Here is a 22,431-nt window from a genome sequence, read left to right as displayed (position 1 = left end):
CATTTAATTGGGCATTTCCACTTACGCTTCCCAACAAACAGTCACAACTCTAGCTGACAATAATGCGATAATCCGTATTTCAAACTCCAGTTGGTATCCAGTTGGATTTTTCAGCCCTCGGTTAAATGGTTCAAGTCTACAGTCGACAAAGAGGAGAATAACTCAGGATAATATCTGGAACTACTGCAACTGGCTGATAATAAATTTGCACAATAGTATACTTGCAGCTCTCTGCACAGTCGGCTGAAAGTACGAATTCCCAGTCGATAATATCACAAGAACGTTGAGTCAACTTGCGATGGTTGAAAGTTTTCAGTAGTAACAACACAGAATACAGACAATCCCTGTTGATGGAATGAGACTCTATCCTTCTTACTTGGGTGTGCAGAATTTGGCACAGCATTAGTTCAAACACTGTAAAAAGTGAATTGTGAGCTGCAATCCGACGCCCGATATTGTCGTGATTTTGACGACGTCTGAGCTTCTTAAGGGAGGCGACAGCGTCGACGGCGTGGGGTAGAAATGGGGTAGCGCAATCCGGCGCACCCTCGCGCCAGCGGGTCATTGGGCGTCGAGACGCCGAGACGCACGCGAAACACACCGCGCAGGATTTGGCGCGCCGCGGTCCCACGTCGGGTGTTGAACAGACGTCGACGAGTTCGGCGTCGTCGAGGAGAGGAGAGCACAGCGCAGTGCGGTGTATCGCTTGATAGGGTAATTTTGTCGCACGGAAATCAGTGAATCGCGGAAAGTGTCGCGATCCGGTTTTGCGATATAATTGTGCGCGAAGTCGAGAGCTAGGAAAAATAGTGAGATGAGGTTTGACCCTACGGCAAGAAGGGGCCCTGTGATTAATCCGACGGAATAAGAGCCACCGACACCGTCGCCGACGGTAGAATGAACTCTTGAACCGGTTCATTGGAATCCAGAAAAGAACGGAAGAGGGACTCGGGACCGAAGACAACATGTCACGTGTCGAAACTCGCGTCGCGCGGACGGCGATTATCGCGGCCACTTTCATCTGGGCCTACTCAATGGGCAGCGAATTTCCAGAGAGAGAATGCTGCGATCCAGTTTACCCGATACCCGAACCAACCAGCAGGGCACCGTCGGCCCCAACACCGACCGGAAGAAGCGGTGAGATTCTGTTTTGCACCAGAAAGTTTTCGTTATGATTTGGGGTGGATCGTTGCTTTTTCAAGCGCTGCTCATTCTTTCCATTCGTCTTTTGTCACATTGCCAGCGATCGTTCACGTCACTCTCAATGTCAGTGTGTCTTCCTGTAACGAATAAGCTTGTACGTTTACATCTCCTCGACATTATTTATTACCGCGCTGCGAATGTGGAACTGAGACCAATTCAATCCCAACTCTTTTCATCAATATCTCAAAGCACAGTCAGTAGAAAAAGAATGGAAAATCGGGTCACCTTCTTGCTTCTTGCATTTCATTTTTAATATCATGTGCCCTGGCACCTACCCTGCAGGTTCAGGTCTTGCGTTTTCCATAGACGAAGGTGGGAGCTATAGAAGCTAGAAACGGATCGAACGTCAAAATCGTAGATAGGTCCGACACCTGTCGTGCACGGAATTTAAAGGCAAACGATTGTGTACACCCCGACTCCCAAACAGACATGGGTTCGCGGATGGCATTCTCCTACGGACACGGGTTTCCACTTGACACTGTTTTGCACCGTGTTGGATGTGTTTCTGCCCTCGGGGAAACCAGACCGCTTAACCCAGTCGAGGGAGAGAGAAACAACCGGTGCATTGCATGAAAGTCATAGTAGCGAACTTAAATCGGACTAAGAGATCACGTATTTAGTAAGTAAGAAAAAATAAAAGAACAGAATGGTTAACCTGGAAGTTATCAAACATACGTGATGACTTTTGATGGGAACAACTTTTTCCGTTTTACTTTCTTCGTAGCTCCTCTGTTTTGTCTTTAGTTTTTCGTTGGCTCACCTCCCCTTTCCGTTTTTTTCTTCCTCCTCGAGGTAATTATCGATTCTGGGCGGCCCCTCCGCAAAGGCGACGCGGGTGCAATCGACGGTGGCGTCGCCTTGTTTTTTGCGATCCCAAGCGATTACAGAGCCGACGAACGATCTGTGGCACGCGATACGTGTTGTGCGTAGAACACACCGAGTTTTCCTCGGATACCATGGACAAAACACAGGGTGGAATGGGGATCCGATTGAGGAGAGGAGATCAGGATCTGTGTCGCTTTGCTCGGAAAGCAAGGATCCAGCTTATCCGAAAACGCGCGGGGAGCCCGCCACAAATCCGGGCGAATTTAATAGACGCTGAAACTGTCTTTCTTGAATCCCTCCTTACTCGGAATCCGAACTTTAATCGAGAAGCGACAACTCTTCTTTTTCGATCAGCGGCAAGAATACAATCGATATTACGTGCACTAAGGTACGGTGGAACTGAACACGATACATTGTTAATACACAGACTGTCTATGGTGGGTAAATTTTTCGGCGATGTCACGGGGCGATGATATACAATCGGGGTTAACAATGAGAGCACCGGATGAAATTGGATTCTCGCCGATTCCGACCCGGCCATTTACCACGCAACGATTTGCGCGATTCAGTTTTGGTTGCATTAATTTTTTTTTTTTCATACATATATTTTTCATCATCTCTTTCTCTTCAAATAAATTTTCCGACTGGCTTCCGCACGATCGGGGATCAATCGGACAGATCGTCTGCCTGACGAATTACGCCCGCTATATCATGCATGAAAAAACTTGGCTAAAGGGCAACGCGGAGGCTGAGCCGGTCGAGGGTGATGGCGACGGTGATAATGACCGCCCCGGTCGCAGGGGGGGCTTCAGATTTGATTGTTGCTGGTGCTAAGTGTCGCGTCGATTGCTAGCTGACCGGTCGACAGCCGGCTGGGTCACGATGTAGGCGGTTCTCAATCCTGGCACGAAAACCAGTCGCTTATCACCAGGTGCCTACCTTGGACTTGCGATCTAATCGCACGGAGTTTTACTACCATGCCACCGAACCACGGTAGATTGGGTACGTATGTACATGAGCGGAAAAGTTATAGCTCCAGAGTTGTATAATAGAAACTCTCTTGCCCCGCGTGCCACATTGCGGCAAAGTACCCCACCAATCCATGACATGCGAAAAAATTTATTGCAAGTTTTCATTCGGAGGGAATCCAGATTCAAGTACGTCATTGTAGCCCAAACATCACCGGCTTGTAATTACCGTCCAATGATCGGACGTACAGTGCTTTTGGAGGCATGCAAATTTAATGACTTTTATGAAGAAAGGGATTATGAGCGAGGAAAGGTTAATGTGAAATTAATCACAGTGGTATTATTCTTGTGGTAAATCAGTACTACTGTATTATAATGTTATCAAATATTCGAAATCATTAAAAGTATAAATTAACGCCCACGTACAGCAGTGAATAAAAATGAGTGTTGGACAGAATGTATTTTTGTTTTTACCTGAGCAAAGAAAGTGTGCAGGAAGTACAGTTAAGGACCGAAGAATTTATCACACGGTAAACGTAATAGGTTCATTCGCGGGCACGTGATACCTCTATTTACCGTGCGATGGATAAGATACGCCCGAGGTGTGAAGTGCTCATCTCAAACGGATCAAAGTTGATCATCAAATCTCCAAGGTGCCCTAGGGTGCGAGGGAAATGAGGTGGAAGTGATGGATAATGGAAGGTTGAAATGGATTCTCCACCATAATATGCCTTCCATCGTTCTCGTATTATTTATACAGTAGGTTGAACTGCATAGGAATATCAAAGGACTACAGGTTCAAAAGAATCTCTCTGGAATACGGATGTTATTTGACCTGAGTTCTTTCGCTATAGTCGTACTTTGAATTACATTATTCCCCTCAGAGAAAGAGTGCTTCCATACTTTATTCCGGGGATCATTGACTTAGCGCAAAATAAACTTGTACCCAAGAATTGGATGGAGGTATACGTTTAAGGAAAGAATAATTTTACCGCCGTGACATGTATGTATGTGCTGAGTTTCACCGCATGAGTACGATGCGACGGATGAAGACTAGATCCGATTTTGCAGCTGTCTAGAATCCCCCGAAAGCTGCCCAAGGAGAGGAAGAGGAGTTTGCTGTTCCCAAGCACTATAGAGGTCATTAGCGACGACAGTAAAACAACGAGATCTAAGACGATAGCAGCTTGTGCTTTTGTTTCAAGCCTCGCGGCGCTAATATGAGTAGGACAAGTAGATGGTATGTAGATGGTGCAGGGTATGTGCGTTGGGCGGGGCGTAGACACGATGCATATTTCATAGGTCCTTTTGGGGTTAAGTCAACCAGCTCGAAAGGAGGGAGTCGTGGGCCTCGCCACCCCAAGTCGTCAAGAGACTGGCTGGGATAAGGGACACAGAATTAACGTGCCCGGAGTAGTACTAATGCAGTCTGGCTCACCCCATTTCGACTTCAAACTTTCCCGGGAGACGTATGGGTGTCGCAAGCCGCCGGAGAACCGCATGCAGGGTGAGGAAAACTCACATGCCGCTGAAGAAAGGGGTCACCTTGAAGAGTGGCTTGCGGAGGTGGGAAAATCGTGAGGGCAGACCGACTCCCGGTACTTGTCGTGAGTGGCTTTCGATTTTCTCGCACTGTCTGGAGTGGCGGGCCTTGATGAAGACGATTGTTCGATGTTGAAGAGAGTGCGGACGGTCATATTGATGACTGTTGCACTGGTGATATCATCGGATGCACGAATGGCACGTTGGTTATTTTCGTTTACGGTTGATAAGTTTTGACATGGTTGCAAAAATTGTTGTGAAAAATTGCACGGCATGTGAGAAGCACGTGTACGTGCATAATGAAAAAGACCGATGTTGCACATATTCGCATCAATGGAATGGCAGGGTTCGTGCATCGGATGTTAGGGTTCGACTCCCAAGAGAGCGAGTCGATATCCTTGAATAATATAAAAAGTTTTCTTGACCCATGGGATACCGTTACTCTGAATTTTCACCAGACTCGGCGATCCCGCTGGCGCAGTGGGTAAATTTCGAGGTAGCAGAAAATTTATACTTGCCGAGTAAATTCCCACGTGTCTCGACAGACATCCACCGTTTGATCCCGTCAAGTTAGCATTAGCACAAACCCGCAGAAATGAAAGGTGCACCAAACACTCCAAGATTCAAGACGGGAGTCGCAAGATCAGAATCCAAGACAACAGAAGCTCGGCCTACGACTTGGGGCTGGACACTTGAACGATCGATTGCGTGTCTTGAGCTAACTCCGAATTTAACGAGGCGTATTCCACTCCCCGAAGGAGCGATGAATGCGAAGCTTGATCAAACCTCACTACGACGACCCCTAGACACGGTTTACTTTCATCTTGACTGCATAAGCTCTCACGACATGATAGAAGAGACTGAGAGAGTGAGTTTCCCTTACCGAGCTGTGATTTGGTATTTAAATGAGTTAATGCGAATGGAATTTCCGCCGCGTGATGCTCACGACCCGAGAGTGTAAAGTGGTTAGGGAGTACTGAGAACATCGCGCAGTTTCATCAATTCTCGAAACCGCTACATGCACCCTAACGATTCGCTCCCTCGACTGGTGACAGATCTGCGATTGAAAACGTATACTGTAGGGTGAGTGGCGAAGTCTGTCGTTGCACTTTACCGATAGACACTTGTCTCACGTCCGTGAAAAGACGGTGATACTGCAATCCACATGCCCTACGCTACGCCAGGAGAATGTCAGGTTACGAGGGACCCCGAGTGTCCGTAGGGCTGGTGGCAAAAAAGACTTCAAGACGCAACATGAGGCGGCGGGGAGAATCGATATCGCTGCATTCTAAGCGCAACAATGACCTGTCTAACGTGGAGTACGCTTGTCTGAGTATGCTAAGGAGCACCTACGCTGCACAGTAGATTGTCTTCTCGTAGCCTGAACTCGGGAGAAAGAGGAAGGAGCGACATTGTTTATTAATGCGGCGTGTTCTTCCTTTGAGAGGAAGCTACTATCAAATCAATCGGCATGTTCGGTGGAATATGCATGCAGTTAGATTGCATGCATATTTCAACCAATATGCATGCAGTTGGTGCTGTGTCTTGTTTCTTTTGCGTTTGGTCATTTTGTGAGGGCTGAATGCCCAGCAAAATTTACTACAGAACGGATTATGTGTAGACAAGGCAAAGTGTATACTAACAATTCACATTTCTTATAGTAACAGATGAATTTGATGTTATAATGTCAAAATTAGTTTCATGCTGCATCGAACTTTGATGGTTTTCATTTATGAGTATATTTCGTTGCTTGTACATGAAAATACCAAAGCTTTCTCGGATAATGGGCAGTCCTGAGTTTGTTGATAATAGTATGTGACGTTGAGAAACTAATTTTGATTATCCGAAACAAGTGAGCACCCTTTAATTATTAATGCATAACCTTGTCAGCAGCCGGAACGAATAATTTTCCTCAGGCAATACGAGAAAGTAAACATTGCTCGTGTATGGGTCCCTTGGAAACCCATTGATTAAAAGTAAGTTAGGGTTAAAATAGGGTGTTACGAAAATATAAATAGATTGTTCGACTCGAATCGGAGGTATTTCATAATTTTTAGTTTCTTTAAAACAAACGAAGGTCCTTGACGGCCCTGGAGCAGTAGGTACGTACGTTACTTCGTTAAACAAACCCGCAATAACTGGAGTTGGATAGTAAATTATTGGCATTGAAGAGAAGTCAGGTCTGGTATTCTGGTACCGTCTGCTATCTATCCTGTTCTCGCTGCTCTGCTTAGACAACCAACAAATTGTCTGCGGAAGTAGATTCGGGTTCGGTCCAGCGTATAACGCCAAACATCAGAGCTCCATGCGTTACGCGGGAGGATGCTGAATTGCGGTTTGATATTAGGAGAGATAAAGAGATAGTGATGGATGAAGATCGTAGTGCGGCCTTCGCAACGGTCCCTTCGCCTGCAGAAACGTGTTAAGCTAATAAGGCAACGGAGATAATTTCACACTGATAATAAGAAACCTCTCGCAAGGCGTCAAAGCCCGGGACGCAACAAGTGCCAAATCCTGGTCAAGGCTGACCGTCTAAGGTCATCCCAGGCTGTGACGTGGTTGCGACTTCTTCACACTCCAGCAAGTTCTGAGATTCGAAACCGGAGCATCACGGTGTGAAGATTTAGTTATACTGACGAGAGCATAAAGCCGGATATAGATGATCGCGTTTCTAGTGGCTCCTTTCCGCGCAGTATACATTTTCATGCTTGAAATTCTGTTAGCACCCACTTCCGCGCCCTAAACAAACTGATATATCTTGTTTGGAAACGCCATACGAGAACCCGGAATACCGGATAAAAAATGCTCCTCTGACGGCCCACGACGGGTTGGGATATTACAAAAGTGCCAGACACCTGCATCCCCGCTTCTCAACTAACCCCAACGTCTCCCTCGGCCTAGCCGTTGTCTTCGTACATCATTGAACACTCTCCTGGCATTTCAGTCACTGTCACTCCTTACCAGGAGTGAGCACCCCATTTCAGGAAATTGCAGGTTTAAAACAATTACGACTCAATCTGGTACTTTATTAAGGTAGGACTCTTCACTGGTGGGAGGAATTTGTTTAGGTTGTAACAGATCCTGAAACTTTTGATGCGATTCCGTCACATTACTGCTATCCTCTCAAAATGCCGTTGTTCGAAATATAATTTCGGGCAAACGTCGCAGCTGTTTCTCTGGTGTCACCACCGTCGTATGATTGGTCAGGATTTTGCGCATTCCAACAGCTGCAATTACAGAGAAATCTAAACAGAGTTTTCGTCCCCGTAGTCGAAGTTGGCGTGATAAACCCGCGTTTCATTTTCGTCATTGTAAAATATTTGCGATATTCGTGAGCGTGTCGAAGAAGGGCTCGAGCCAGAAACATGGTATAAGAAACAAGCAAACGAGTGGCTTCTACGTTACAACTCTTGTCAGGCTTACTTTTCCAGCTTTAGTGAAGTTAAAGTTGTACCTACACGTCTTCAGATTTGCTAGACCACATCGATGGAATCCAAGGGTGTAAAAAAGACGAGACGAGAGTCGAGCAATATTTGGCACAAATACATTGCAGAGGTGATATCGAAGACTGGGAGAAGATGGACGGGGAAAAAAATTTGCAGCAAAGATGGATTTGGAAAGATGGTGGAGAGGGGTGATCTCCGAAGTGCGGGATGAGGATAAGGCTGAAAGACAAACGACGTCGGGATTTAGCAAACTGTCTAAAATCGTGACGACTACGTCTTGTTCGTTGATCTCTTAGGCCCGAGATTTCCGACCTTCTCGATGACTTGGTTCAAGTTGAACGGAAGCCGCGATGCGAGGTGCGGCAAGGGTCGCTAACGTTTCTCCCAAGGATTCTTAAGGCGGAAGCCGGTGAACCGAACCGTGGCGTAGCAGAGCAGCACACCGTGTTCCCTGAGAATGGGTTCCGCCGAAAATTAAGGGCTCGCCAAACTCGGGCAATCAACTCGCAAGTACTGACCAAGTCCCATTCCTTCGCCGTCAAAGTCGCGCTACATAGATTTAGCGGGCTCTTGCCTCGCTTTGCAAACTCGCCTTCGCTCCCTCTAAACGTCCCGCGCTTTCGCGCGTACAGCGTTGTTCAACAAAAGTTGCGTCACCTCGAATATCGGGGTTAATGCCGTTGGTATGCGGCACAGCGGGATATCGCACCATCGTTCCCATAATATCCGCACCGCCTATGCGATTCCGAACAACTCCTCGGCACCGAGCCAATAATAATCTGAGAAACTGACACACATGGTAACACACAACGAACGATCTGTATTCCGGTGCTACTGCAGCCGTATCATAGTGGGTTCATTTTTTTCTATTATTAGCATCACATTCGTGCATCGTTTCACGATTAGCACTTTGACTGCAGAAATGAGACTGATCGATCGGTAAACTTGGGCAACCTTTTCACCCCTCTGTTATTCTTTCTTGGAATGAACCTGCACGCGAGGTGATCGGTGAAGTCCACATTGCACAGACAGTTTGTACACGATCGATCGAACCTTGTGTTGGCTAGATCAGTAATCATTGCAGTTCTGAGCAAATGCCATCAACGTCAACTATGGTTTACAACAGCACCAGTCGTGCAGGGCGTGGATATTGATTGTCAACACTGTACTGAAGTAAGCAGTGTGGCTTTCGAGTATCAATGGTAGAAATTAGTTGAAATTTTATATGAAGCAATTTAGAAACACCGAGATCACATCCACCATAAAGTAATTCCATGATGAGGCGGGTCGTTATCACTGTCACCAATACCATTTTCACTTGTTACCGGTTCCCAAGAAGAGGTCAGTTACGAATTACAATAAGTCACTTCACCTACCAGTTGTCATAAAGATTCGAGTTCTTACAGGTCGCGTGCGGCAATCGCAGCTTCCGGGAAGAAAAGAAGAAGATGATAAGATGGCAAGGAGAAAGAGCAAAGGGAAAGGAGAAAGTAAAAGGAGGAACGCGATTTCCTGCCACAGATACCGTTGTATCGAGAAAAAGTTACCGGCGTGGGGGGAGCGATAATGCTCTACCTGGTTATCGGCGGGGACTCGGAGAGTTGATTGATAGGTGGGTCGCGTGAGTACCGAGAAAAAGGTTCAGCGAAAAGGCCGGCTGATAATGCTCTCCAAGTAACTCAGGTCCGCCTCGCTCGATGCCAGCTGAAAGTCCCGCGAGCCTCCCAACAACCTCCGGCAATTGGATCACACGCAGACGCGATAATCACGGGGGTTCCAAAGCTTTGAAATGTAAATTTTAAAAACATTTCGCGTTTGGTCCGAACCAGATTAACCCTGTTTATATCATGCTCGATCGAACTCTGCGAGTCGCCCGGCATTTCAAATGGAATGAAGCACCGAGGAATAAAACTCGGGTTACCGGGGTTGGACGATACTTTCCCTGCACAGTCGCAGTCTTCTTCTCTGTAATCAACGTCGATTCTTCCCGCGGGAATCTAGAACGAGGACTCGGCGCTCCGGTGCTCTTGCACCCGAAATCCCCAGTCTCAAACGATCGAGTCGGATGCTGCTACGATTAGATGTGGAACGATTTCGATTAAAAAAAAATTGTACATACTCTTGGGAGAAAATGAGAAGATCCGTGTTTCGATGTTTCACATGAACGGGCAATTGTTGGCAGAAAAAAAATGTCGTAAACTTGTTTTTGCTACACTCTGAGCAACATTGTATTTTTATGAAAGCCTTTTCAAAACGCGCTTGTCATTTTTCTCAACTACCCCGTACACGCATTTTCCAAATATTTTACACTCGACGTAGAAACTTTGATATAACTGTAAATGCTATTAGTACTTATGTATTACCTATAGACTAAAAAATTTTCTTTCCAATGGTAACATTCCTCGAAACACTTAAAGTGCAAGCTTGAAGATTTCAACATTGTGCAAAGTTATCTGTAAAGGAGTAATATTTTTTTCTCGCCATCAAATGTGAATCCAGTGAAACTCGGGTCTCTTTATTTCTGACCAAGAGTGTGTCGAGTTTTTCGTTTTTTTTTTCGTTCAAATCAGCCTGTCCTACGGCGTGACCTTTCCTTGATAGCCTCGCAGCGCAACACTCTCCCTTTCTCTGCTGCACTGCAGCCGCGTTGGGGATCGATCGATCCTGCAGCAAACCGGTGCCGTCAGATACCTTGGGTAATTTTCTAATTTCCACGCGACCCAGACCCCGACTTCTCCTCCTCACACTTCCCTTCCTCCCTGATCCCCGTTAATCTCCCATTAAGCGAGTCTCGTACCGTAGACTAATAACTCATCAGCGTCGGCCATAAGCGACGGACGCGTCGTCTGAACCAGGAATTTTTCCGCGCGAGTTTGAGAACCGAATCCACCTTGGGATAGCGGGAAAAGATAAACGGGAGGAAAACAGTTGGCGCACTTTTAGATCATTGGAGGGGTGCAATTAACGCTTCTCCACATATATATACGTACATACGTCCAATGTGAAAAATGGTCTCTATCTAATTGCTCCTCTTGACCTCTTGACTTGCATGCTAATGTCCTCGAGCGTGCATCTGGCACTGGAATATCTCTCGAGCGGTCATGGTTCGAGGTCAGCGGCGTGCCGAGTCTTGGAAATCCCGGCGTATTATAATCTGAGGAAGGATATCCGGCGTGTAGGTACGGACTTGGATCCGTCACGACGATATTACATTGGGAGGACCGGTGCCCAGAAATGCGTACGGAGTTCGGGATGATCATTTGCAGGCGTATTTGTATGTATGGAGAAACTCGGGTATCCCGATCGAGGATATCTTGTATTGGAACCGGGTCACCGTGGGCCAATTTTCTCACCGTGAATAGTCCGGAATTCAAAAATCCTCGCCCATAAATAGAAGGATAGACTTCACCGATCGAGTCACCTTGCGTTTCGTTTGTATTTAAAAGTCTGGTCATGGGCTAAAGAGATGTAAAACCAGGTCGTAAGCTTGCGGCTCGGTAAGAGTATAAAGCTTGAAAAGAAGCCACCCTTAACCGTCCAAAGTGCCGGGGCTATTTGTAAGTAAAGTACGTACGAAACTCAGACGCGCAATGTTCGCACGGCTTTCAGGTGTTCTGTAGAATTTGTCAGAGTAAGCGCAATGCGAATTTGTCTTCCTGTTTAAGAACGTCGTTCTTAAGATATGCTTTGCACAACATTCGAATTAGTGTTAGCACGGTTGGGTCCTTAAAAAAAGTATCGATCCGGTTGATTTATACGAGTTGGATTGCCGCCACGGCAATTTGCGGTTTAATATACAGCCGTTAATCACAAGTAGCTGTACCCTCCCGCCTATATAACATTCCTCCACTTGACGATATGAGCTTTTCATAAACCTGGAAACAGTTTTATAAGGGCCGACGTATTTACTGCGTCTGCTCACGTTATACGTGTGGAATTTTAATGCGCTCGTATAGTATGCATATTGCACGGCATTAAAAGCTCTCCGACTCTCGGTTGATGTGAGTTTTGCGTGCCACTTTGAAAACTGACATACCCCTAGTTCACGGTAAACACGGAGGCAAACACGTACAGCGCCACCTCCGGAGCGCGGGTATCTCCGACAGCTCCCAGCTTCCTCGGTTTGAAACTTGCAGAGAGATCCGTTCCTCTGGCACTAAGGTCGAACCTTCCGTGACCTCGGCCCCGTGACCGCGGTTGAGTAATTATTGACTCCGAGCTTTTGGACGTCCCTGCACTCTGTGCTCTCTTGGTGCGTGTTCATCTCCAGTTTGCTCCGTTGCAAACAACGTCGGCGTGTGGATATCCGGTCATCCTCGATTGGTTCGAGCCAGAAAGTCCGGGAATGAGAGGGGCGGAACAACCGTCTTGAGAGACGCACACACATGCTTGGCTTTTTGGCCATAGATCTTCTCTCTTTGAGGGGAGAATCCTGCCCCCTTTTCACCCGATGTAGAGGAAGATGAGGATGACTAAGAGTGAGGAGAGAGACGACCGCCGCGACAGGATGAGAAATCTTAGTTTCATAGTTGCGGGGGGTTTGGAAAATTGGGCCGATCTAGCGTGAAAAATGCCTGATAAGTCCTCTCCTTCATCTTCCTGGACGTCCTCCTTCTCCACCACCACCACTCACAGCTCGCTGAAAGGCAAACTTTGAATAATTATTGGAAGTATCGGTTTTACTCGTCTCTTATAGGTATAATGTATCCCCTTAGCCGCGAGTTTGCTGAGAAAATTGAAATCGAACCGACATGCAAAATTCGTGCGCGCGCGCGCGCGTGTGTGTGTGTGTGTGTGTGTGTGTGTGTGTGTGTGTGTGTGTGTGTGTACGAAGGAGGCGAAATAGAGTCGGGAAAATATTCTACAAGTCATCTCTGGAGGTTTAAAACGACCAAAGTATTCACCGTGTCATAAAACCAAAATTGTTACCGTTAATATAGTGTGTCTATTCGGTTCAGTAGCATCCTTAACAAGGGTTATTGGATAATTTGAAATTATTAATATTTTAGTGAGAACATTGAGTTCGACTTTTGATAGTCGCGAATAATTGGTACCAAATCCAATGGTTTTAGACGCGAATTAACTTTCCATGTGACGCAGGGTTCGACTGAACGGGATAAACGAAACTGTACACGATTAAAAAATTGAGGTAACTGCGCTCTGCACATCCTGGGTAGAATTATCCCTCGCATAAACCAGAGGCTCGAGGATCAAGATGTAAAGAATCCGCCTACAAATGGGAACGGCCGAATTGAATAGATGATTACACATTGAATTCCCGTGAAAGAGTGAAACGGTCCTTGGTGCGTTGACGAGGTTGCCGTCCAATTAACCGGTATTCTTCCGGCGCCCCCCCCCCCCCCCCCCCCCCCCTCCTGCAACCCCCGAGGCCATGGAAAAGGTCTGAGAATAAAAGATGGGGTCGAAAAAAAGGGATGGCCGTCGGGCGTTCGGCCGTCGAGGAACTGTAGCGATTGTTCCGGAACGTTAATATTTCGATTCTCTTCTGCGAAAAACTGCCCCCGAAACCCCCGAAACTCGTAACTCAAAGTTTCGCCGCACGTCGAGGACGAAAGTCAATCGAGGACGTTCTGTTGTTTGACCGAGAAAATAGGGGCAGTTCGTTCCTCTCGCCGTTCTCCTACCGCGATCCATATAAATCCATAAACTCGGCGCTGCGGGGGTGGGGAAAATTGGGGCATATAAATATTGCCGAAGAGTCCCTTCCCGTATGGCGTAAGGATTCGGCTGCGACGAGGAGAAAGAGAGAGAGAGAGAGAGAGAGAGAGAGAGAGAGAGAGAGAGAGAGAGAGAGAGAGAGAGATAGAGAGACCCACCCGAGTCCCGTACGGGATGAACCCAAATCTAGGGGAAAATTTTATCGTATATTCAAGACGTGTCTGGACTCGGGATACCCGCACCCACCTCTCCTCGTCGGAGAGGAGGAGCTTAAGCGTCGGAGTTTCCCCGACAAAAAGTACCCGTTTTATTGCCGTTTTAAACGGTTTACAACCGAACCTCCAGGCCCAATTCCCTCGTTCCCTCGTTCTCTCCTCTTATTTTCCCGCTGGAGCGAGCAGAGGCTCGATCCGAAGATCGATCGATAGTCGATTACAATTACTACCGCGCATCCACACCGCGGGCACGAGAGAACAGGAAAGGCAACCGATTTTGTACGACAGCTTACCCGTCGGCGAATAAATATCCTCGATACTTTGCCAGCGGGTATTTATCATCAACCTCGACCTCTGTGCTGAAATTGCGGTGAAAATAACAATCAACAAAGTTTTTCCCCCTTGATTTACAGATAGGTGAATTTATTGTTTCACTCTTAATTTACTCTGTATTAGGTGAATAATACCAAAGCTGAAATAATGGAGATACACGATTACCATTTTACGTTAATGCACAAGTTGACCCTTAAATCAGGATATCGGTCGCTGGATGGCGCTGCATCCTCGAATTTTGTAAAATTGAATGCTAATTTCCCAGGTATCCGACGAAGTTGACATCATTGTCAAGCTATCCTTGCCATCATTCTTTATAGCGCAAGATTACGCAGATCGACTGGTAAGCCGTAGAAATAATTACACGATCGAAATAAAAATTCAAGTGTGTGAACGACGGCCATATTTATTTCGGTTCATCGTTTCAATCCGCCTGCCAGATAGTGACGATACATTCTTTGTTTTTGTGTAATAAGATTTAGAAAAATTTGCACCTGGACAAGCGTGTTTCGTTATTCAATTCACTTTGCGCTTTGGAATTAACGAGCAAACAAAGCGAGTTTTAGAATTTAGTGTTTGACTCGGACTGACCGCGATGGCCTGCGCACGTATAGTCACGCGAGACTACCAGTGTGATCATAAAAAATGTACATGAAAGCGAGAAAAAAGTAACATTAAAAAATATAAAACAACGTTAGAAACTGTACAACGTATACGTCACAGAGTGCAAAATAAAGCTTTGCCGAAAAAGGCACACTTACGTGTGTGTGTATATAGATTATACATGTATATATATGTATGTATGACCGAGTCGTTTACATCCTCTGGGATTGAAACAATTTTAGACCCGAACCCGAAAGTACCTACATACGTCAGACACCTTGTAGTAAAGTTTTAGAAAATTTTTCAGGTCAAATATACATATGTGTGCATCGTACAATATGCGGCAACTCGCCGATTCTTCGAAATTTCGCATTTCATAGGCACGCAGGTTGTACAGGCATAATACAATTTGGACTTATTGTGTACGCTTGTACCTGTAGCAAGCTCCGCGGGTTAAATTCTGCATTGAAGAGGTTAGAGGCAAAACTGTATAGCGCGGCACAAATGAGCGGGTTGAGCCAAAGTGCGGGAGTAGTGGGGGGGAAAGAGGGAGAGGGATGATGTATGAGGGAAGCGGAGTAGAGAGAAGGGGGGGGGGGGGGCACCAAACTCGGCGGGAAAATCTGTCAAATTAGCGCGCGTGTCAACGACAAACGGTACACGCTTTATCAATTAAACTTTGTGCCTAATCCGATGGCGATAGCAAAGCAGGTTTGTATTCGCCGTTTGCTGATCGTCCCCCGAGTGCGGGGACCACGGTTTATTTATCCATTTATTTGTTCTTTTATTCGTATTGCATTTCGTCGTTTGCGAGGAATTTAATGGGAATTGCGTATTCCGGGAGTTATCTGCGAAACTGGCCGCTCAACATCGGAAAACAGACGACCGGAACTTCACATTGCATCGTTACATATCGAAAATGTAGCCTCGGGTGCCTATCTGCTGGCGTTAAAGGGTTATATCCAGTCGGGATTTTTCAAAAATCCATTTTCTTTTATTTCATTTGTGCAATGTACGTATATTCAAGTATATACGCAGAAAATTTTACGTCGATCCGACAAATATTGTCGAAGTTACGCGCACATTTGCAAAGAAGATCCGGAGCGTAGAAAGTGCTTTTGAAATTCTGAACGCGTTTTTCTCAAAATTATGTTTTCAAAATCGGTGAGCAAGATTTCTCGGAAGCGGCTGAACCGATCAGTCTCAAATTTTTACACAAGCTTTGTGAATATATTTTTCAGTCCTTGATCCAAGGTTTTTTCTCGCCGATAAATGTTTTCCATTTTATAAACAAATTAAGGAAAAATTTGAGAAGGAAAGACGATTTTTTTTTTCATTAAGTAACCACCGTTTTGTTAAAAATTATTATTTTGCTTATTCCTTCGATTCAATACCTTGTATTAACTGAATATTTTTTTATTTTTTCATTTTGGATGATCCAGTCCAGAGATATCTCGTTTACTGCAAGACTCCTTTTTTTTGAGAGGTGCTCCCGAAGATCGGCTCTAGCAGCTATAAAATCCATTATTATTACAAATAAAAAATGTCGGAATGAATTTCAATGTTACCCCAGCATCTATGTAAATTTTCATATCAATAAATTGAAATGTCTCTTCATGACAAATCCTTGCAAAATTGCTTTTTTCGGCCTCCTGACTGGGTATAAACCCTTAAGCGGCAAGTTTCAAACAAACCTCCCGACCTCCTGTTTCTAGTTTTTCTACTATCCGATTCACTTTCGCCGTTCTTGAATCCGTGCGCAAATCGTTTATAGACAAAACAAAAGATGACGGTATTTCACGGAGGTGCAAAGAAGGCGAGGAGAACGTATTCCAGCGAGCTTACTCCTCACGACCCTTAATCGACACGATGCAGAAGAAATTGGATCGAGTTAAGCGGAGGATCGCTGGAGAGGCGTTTCAACGTGATAAGAGAAACCGCGGCGAAGACGTTGACGCGAAAATCTACGAGTCAACTCCCACCGTCTTTTTCCATCATTTTTGTTTTTTTGCGACTCCCCCCTCTCTCTCTCGCTCTCTCTTCTCTTCTGTTTCCGTTTGCTCCCTTGGCACCTTTTTTCTTGACGTATACCGCGAATGACGGATGAGGCTGTTGGAATAAATTTTAAAAGGAGAGAAAACGCTCGACGCTCAACGCAACCGGACAGCATTTGTTTGATTAATTATCCGCACCATTCTCTACCCGATTCGAATCTGCGATAATATCGCCACGGTGCACCGTTCAACCACGGTTCGAAAATTTATCGCACAGACGCCGCGTGAACATGTGAAAATTTGAATAAACGAATACGGAAAATCTTTGTGCACCTACAGCACGATCGCTCAAGCGGCGAGGAGAAGGGCGTTAAGGTCAGAATATAATTCCGTAATTGACACGAAAAAATAGTTGAGTATGGAATGGCGGGTCCTTTTTAGCCCCGTAAATCCCTGTTTCAAAATGATGCAAGTCGGAGTTGAACCGTGCGCGGTAACCAAAGGTTCATTTCCGTTTCATACATATAATTATTCGACAACCGCGGGGCAAATTAATTACGCGTTAGAGGAACTTTGCAGGGTGCGTACATTAAATTATAAATTCGAGATGCACGTGCGGGCAGTAAGTTAATTTTTCACGTGAAAGGGGCGAGAGGCGAAACCGGCTCGCCGCCGCTAAAAGTTGCGGAAAAGTTTAACGCTGGCCTGCTCAGTTCGGCTCGGATATCTCGTGGGAGGAATTCGTTACTGCATAAATCGAGGGTCGAGAGGACCTGAAAGTTGGGAATATATTTTACAATTTTTTCATCTCCCACCACGTGACAAATTTTACCCCCGCCCTCTCGCTTCTTTGCAAAATTTTTATCTTGTTTCTATTTTATTCTCCACGCCTCGAGTCGACCTTTCTTTGCCGTACTGTTTCACCTAACTCCTTAGTTATCCTGCACAGCTTCTATTGTTCGTCCTTACGGCCATGATACACAATGCCGCTGATTGTTTGTTTACCCGAAAACAAACCCCCGAAGCCACGAGGTAAAGGCTCGCTCAAGACTTCGAACACGAGATCTAACCCACCAGCCGAAATTCACCTCTCATCCGCGGATTTCAATAACCGGCCGGATAATCTTCACCGATTAATCTCCGCTTTCCTTTGCATAAGAAATTTTCTCATGGGTATTCTCTGCAGCTCTTTAATAACCATAATTATACCTCGGATACTCCAACTTGCTGCTGAAACTTACCTGATCCTTGGATGATGCTCGTAATACTCTTGAGCAACTTCTCAATCCGCAACCATCAAGAACTAGGTTAGTTATCGACTGATCCGGAAGGTGGCAGTTGTTAATTCTTGGGACTGTATGAAGGACCGAAATTTTCCGAAATGAAAGCGAAATCTGACGAAACAGAAACAAGCAGCTTTTACCGACAGGAAATCGTGAGACTTACCAGACTGAATGATCGACTGCGCGTGCGCAAAATAATCGAACTCTACTAGTCGGTGAGATCGTACAGCGGCAATATTTTCGTCTGTAAAGCAGGTCAGCCAACTTACCCAAAACGAGACATAAGTGTCAAACTTTTCAGCTTGGAATGGCGATTTGAAATTACGTCGTCACGATGAGTCCTACAACAGTCAACAGTCGTCAGTCGGTTGACAGAAAAAAGTTTGCCGAGCCTTCCCGAACCGCAAAATCGCCTATTCGAGATCTGTTTAGGCTAAAAAAGTTCACGTCACTTACATAACCTCCGCAGGGCTCCGAGTTTGACAGTTGAAGCTCGAGGTTGGTTAGCCTGCACGAAAATCCGACTAATTGCTAAAAGCTCGCGCATGCGCAGTCGGCTGTTAAATCTGCAAAGTTTCACCGTTTCCTCGTGGTATAAACAGGGTCTGAGTATGTGAAAAATTTGTTAATGTTTCGACGCTTCGGAGTTTCGACCATTTAGACTGCTAAAATCCTACGCTTCGGTCAGGAATTGGGGTTTGGGATTGAAGTGGACGCGTTACGGCGTGGCAAAGTGAAACAATTTCGCGTGTAATATCCAGCCCGATCCCCAGATCTGGCAGGTTGTAATTGTGGCTTTGGGTCAGGAAGGCAGTTGGACACAGTGATGTACATACTGATTGTGTAGCATAAGCTGTCGGAGGGTCTAGAAACCGGCTTGTTACGGAGCCTATCGATTAAGGCGATTAGGGTGTCGCGTGGCCGGAAAATTTCTAATCGGTCTTCTCGGTGACACCCGACAGCCCCTCAACTCGGCTCTGTCTTCCGCATCCCGAGGCTCTCGGCTCCCCTTCCGCATTACTGTCGGCCGGTTTTATTCACGCTTCAGTTCACGTCGGGTCAACGTTATCTGTACCCGCCAGCATCACACCGCGGGGAGCAGCTCGAGTGTCGTTTCGTAATGCTTTTTCCAACGGGTTTTCGGGGACGAGACGTCACTTTCGATCTTCTTCCACGTCTTTACACCCCGCGTAGAAAGCTTCGAGGATGCGGAGGGATCTCCTCTCCGTATTTCCACCTGTGCGCATCGCTATGAATACCCGATTGAAAGCTGCATCTATAATCGCGTGTCTGGAAAGCAGCGTCGTCGGTAACAAATGGATGATACATCGTCGCGCAGACAAAGACGATGCTTATAAGCGTATCGAGTCTATATTTATTTATGCATTCATTTCACATCGACGGGACACGCCCAATTAAACAATATATAATATAAACTAAAGTAGCCAAGGCGTTCAGTTGCCATTAATAGTATTACAATGATGGGCATAATGCTTTAAATTCTACACTCGGCTTGGCAAAGCCTCACCGACGTTTAGATTTTGTCCTGATGTGGTAAAGATTTGAATTATATACATCAAGCTATTCAGTGTGTTTGTTACAAGCATTCCGTTAGGCATCTATTAGGAATATGAAAGTTGAATGTTGATAACAGTTCTCTGTATTCAATAAGTTTAATCCGCTATTGTATTTGTCATTACAGAAACAATGACATCGAAAATTAAAATTTAAAAAGATAAGATTTTTGTTTTTACTCTAATGCAAAAACTTTCTGTGTCGTGGCAATCGGACACTTTACTATTACTTATTGTTAGACAGTACTTTTCAACCTCGTTAAAAAATTCTTTCAACGATTGGAATCGCGTGCTTTTATTCAAAGCATTTACCAACACAGCGGTATTTTATCCCTCTACTAAATTGAAAAACCGCACGTGTAACAGATACCATTTCGCATCCGAGCTCGAGGCTTGTTTTTTCGGTGAGAAGGGAAAGAATGAAACACGACGGATGAATTGGAAAGGGGCGGTAACGTAATTAAGCGAAGTTAGCCAACTTGATCAAGTGCCCAAGTTTTTTTCTCCTCCCAGTGTCTCCTCGTTCTGTCAGATCTTGATTCCCTCGTTGATCATTTTCCCGCGGGATAAATTTTATTGTCAACCATCTTTGTTTCTCTCCACTCTCAACCAATTTCTCCCGCGTCCAATTGAAATAACGCGATAAAGATCTTCTTGACTCGAAAAAATTCGTGACGTTTACGTAATCTCTACGAGCCGAGTTTGACAGGTAAATCTTAAGGTGGCCAACCTGTACGAACACAAGCTCGCGCATGCGCAGTTGCAGGCTCGATCTACCGTCGCGAGTTTCGCCGTTTCCTGCCGGTTCTCACCTCGAGAATCGTTCAATTTCTACCCTCGACTACCGTGCGAGACTCAAGTAAATGTATCGTAAGCGGAATAGACCGTCTTGAGCCGGTGAATTTTTCAACGACACGCGCAAGACTGCAAAGGCTCGTTCGTGGGTAATCGTAATTGTCCCTGAAGGAAATAACCTCGATTTAGTAATATTCAGTGTGTGGGGGAGGGGGGGGGGGGGGGTAAATTTCGTCGGCACTTTTTTAAATATTCATCGACGCAGATGTACATTCTTACCTCGAGGCGCTTACCGTCTCCTCTGCCATCAACTATCATTTTCTCAATCTCTGTCATGCATTTTTCTTCCCCTCGTCATACTTTTTTCTTATCATCCTACAATATTTTCAAAACTTATCTTCGTTACGTTAGTTCAAATTTTGATTTCAAGTTCTCTCGTTGTTTCGTCTCGTTACACCGTACATTTTTCGTCCCATTGTACGTATTTGAAACTTTCCGTACCGCCCGAGGGGACTCGTCCTCTCAGGGTGAATGAACGCTCTATTATATTATACCCCATCAAGATAAACCCAACTTTCATGATCACGGCTGCTTCCGGCATGAATCTCTGCATGCCATAATTGCCTGCATACCTAAATACATCGCCCCGCACTGACAAAGGACGGATTGATCATTACTGTAATATGCACGCGGCGGGATTCAACCCCGTTGCAGTTATACCGCAGGATCGATTTTCCTCCTGCAGACTTATAATGCTGTACTTATAAGAGTCGCTTGCTCGCGCCAGCGATAGCTAGGCACGTTCAGTTTACACTGCTGCATGGTGCAGACTTATCGCCCGCGTTCATGGTAAATTTTCGGACAAGTATAAACGCTGCGGAAATTCACGTGTGCGGATATAAAAAATTTCCAACTCGTACATCGATTGATAAGACGTAAATCACGCCGCGTGTTCGTTAAAAAAAGGAGCATCGAGAGAATTCTCATCTCACAAGACTCGGAGTTACTACGTAACTGCAGATGTTCGCCATATTGTGCCAACTGACCGAAACGCCGAAGGTTCCTCGTTATTGGCGTTGATGGGTATTACCGGATTAGCAGATTACGAGATCCGTAACTCTCGAAGCGAGTTGAGAAAGAGTGAGAGAGACGTATAGCCGGGGCCAATAATCCTGGGAAAACTTTGGCTTACCAGATCCATATAATATAATTACACCCGCTGCAGGGTTCGCGGCAGCGTAAAATGGCGTAGAAAAATCCAGTCAAGTATATTTCTCCTCTTGCTTCCCGGACACGAACGGATAGATATATATTTAATTATATCCTCCATGGCTAAGGTAGGTATACGAGGTATGGTACAGAGAAACCCTTGCGAAGTCTGTACTCCCCCCCTCAACCCATCGGAAAATGGAAAAGCGGTGGAAATAGAGCGAAAAACAAAGCATAACTTCATCGCGATCCGAGGACACACACACGTGTGGAATATCGCTGGGTTTGCAGTATCGTAGGGAAGTGATCGAATCGGATAGAATGAAAATAGGGCCGCTGGGGGCTCCTTGCGGTTTAAAGAGAATCGGAGAATACGAGAAAATTATTAAATGCTCCGGCGGTTTTCGTTACGCTTACAACGACCGCCTTGACGCATCTGCTGTCTTTTCGCCCGGAAAATATAGAAAAGGTTCGTGAAATCGACTTTCCGATTGCGGAAATGGGCCAGACGTAGAAATTCAATGGGACATATGTGCTCGTTACAGAATACTTCAGATTGGGGCAATATTGTTTTCTCTGTTTCGTTGGAAGAAGGTCCTAACGTTATCTATCGTCAATGTAAGAATACTAACTAACAAAGTATAGAGTTTTTATCTCAAGTCCAGGAGGTGTCTCATACCCTGTGAATAGTTCCTTTTAAATTAAGTGTGAAAATGTTTAATCACTGCTCAGTTTCTTTACGGAATTTTACAAAAATCGTCG

The 22,431-nt window shown here is 45.5% G+C and overlaps 1 protein-coding gene across 4 annotated transcripts in view; it reads left to right on the top strand.

The window, feature by feature from the left end:
- Positions 1-581: 581 nt before the first annotated feature.
- The window catches only part of Gfrl (Glial cell line-derived neurotrophic family receptor-like), a 63,536-nt gene continuing 41,686 nt past the window's right edge, over positions 582-22,431 (top strand). For all 4 annotated transcript variants that reach the window (XR_006883650.2, XM_046629983.2, XM_046629982.2 and 1 more), the window contains exon 1: positions 582-1,137. Coding sequence is in view for 3 of the 4 variants with exons in the window: in XM_046629983.2 (XP_046485939.1) it covers positions 966-1,137 (172 nt within the window). In the remaining variant the exon portion in view is untranslated. The remainder of the gene's footprint in view (positions 1,138-22,431) is intronic.

Source organism: Neodiprion pinetum, chromosome 5 (genome assembly GCF_021155775.2).
Source record: "Neodiprion pinetum isolate iyNeoPine1 chromosome 5, iyNeoPine1.2, whole genome shotgun sequence".
Taxonomy (NCBI): domain Eukaryota; kingdom Metazoa; phylum Arthropoda; class Insecta; order Hymenoptera; family Diprionidae; genus Neodiprion; species Neodiprion pinetum.
This window is presented reverse-complemented; position numbering and strand designations above follow the sequence as displayed.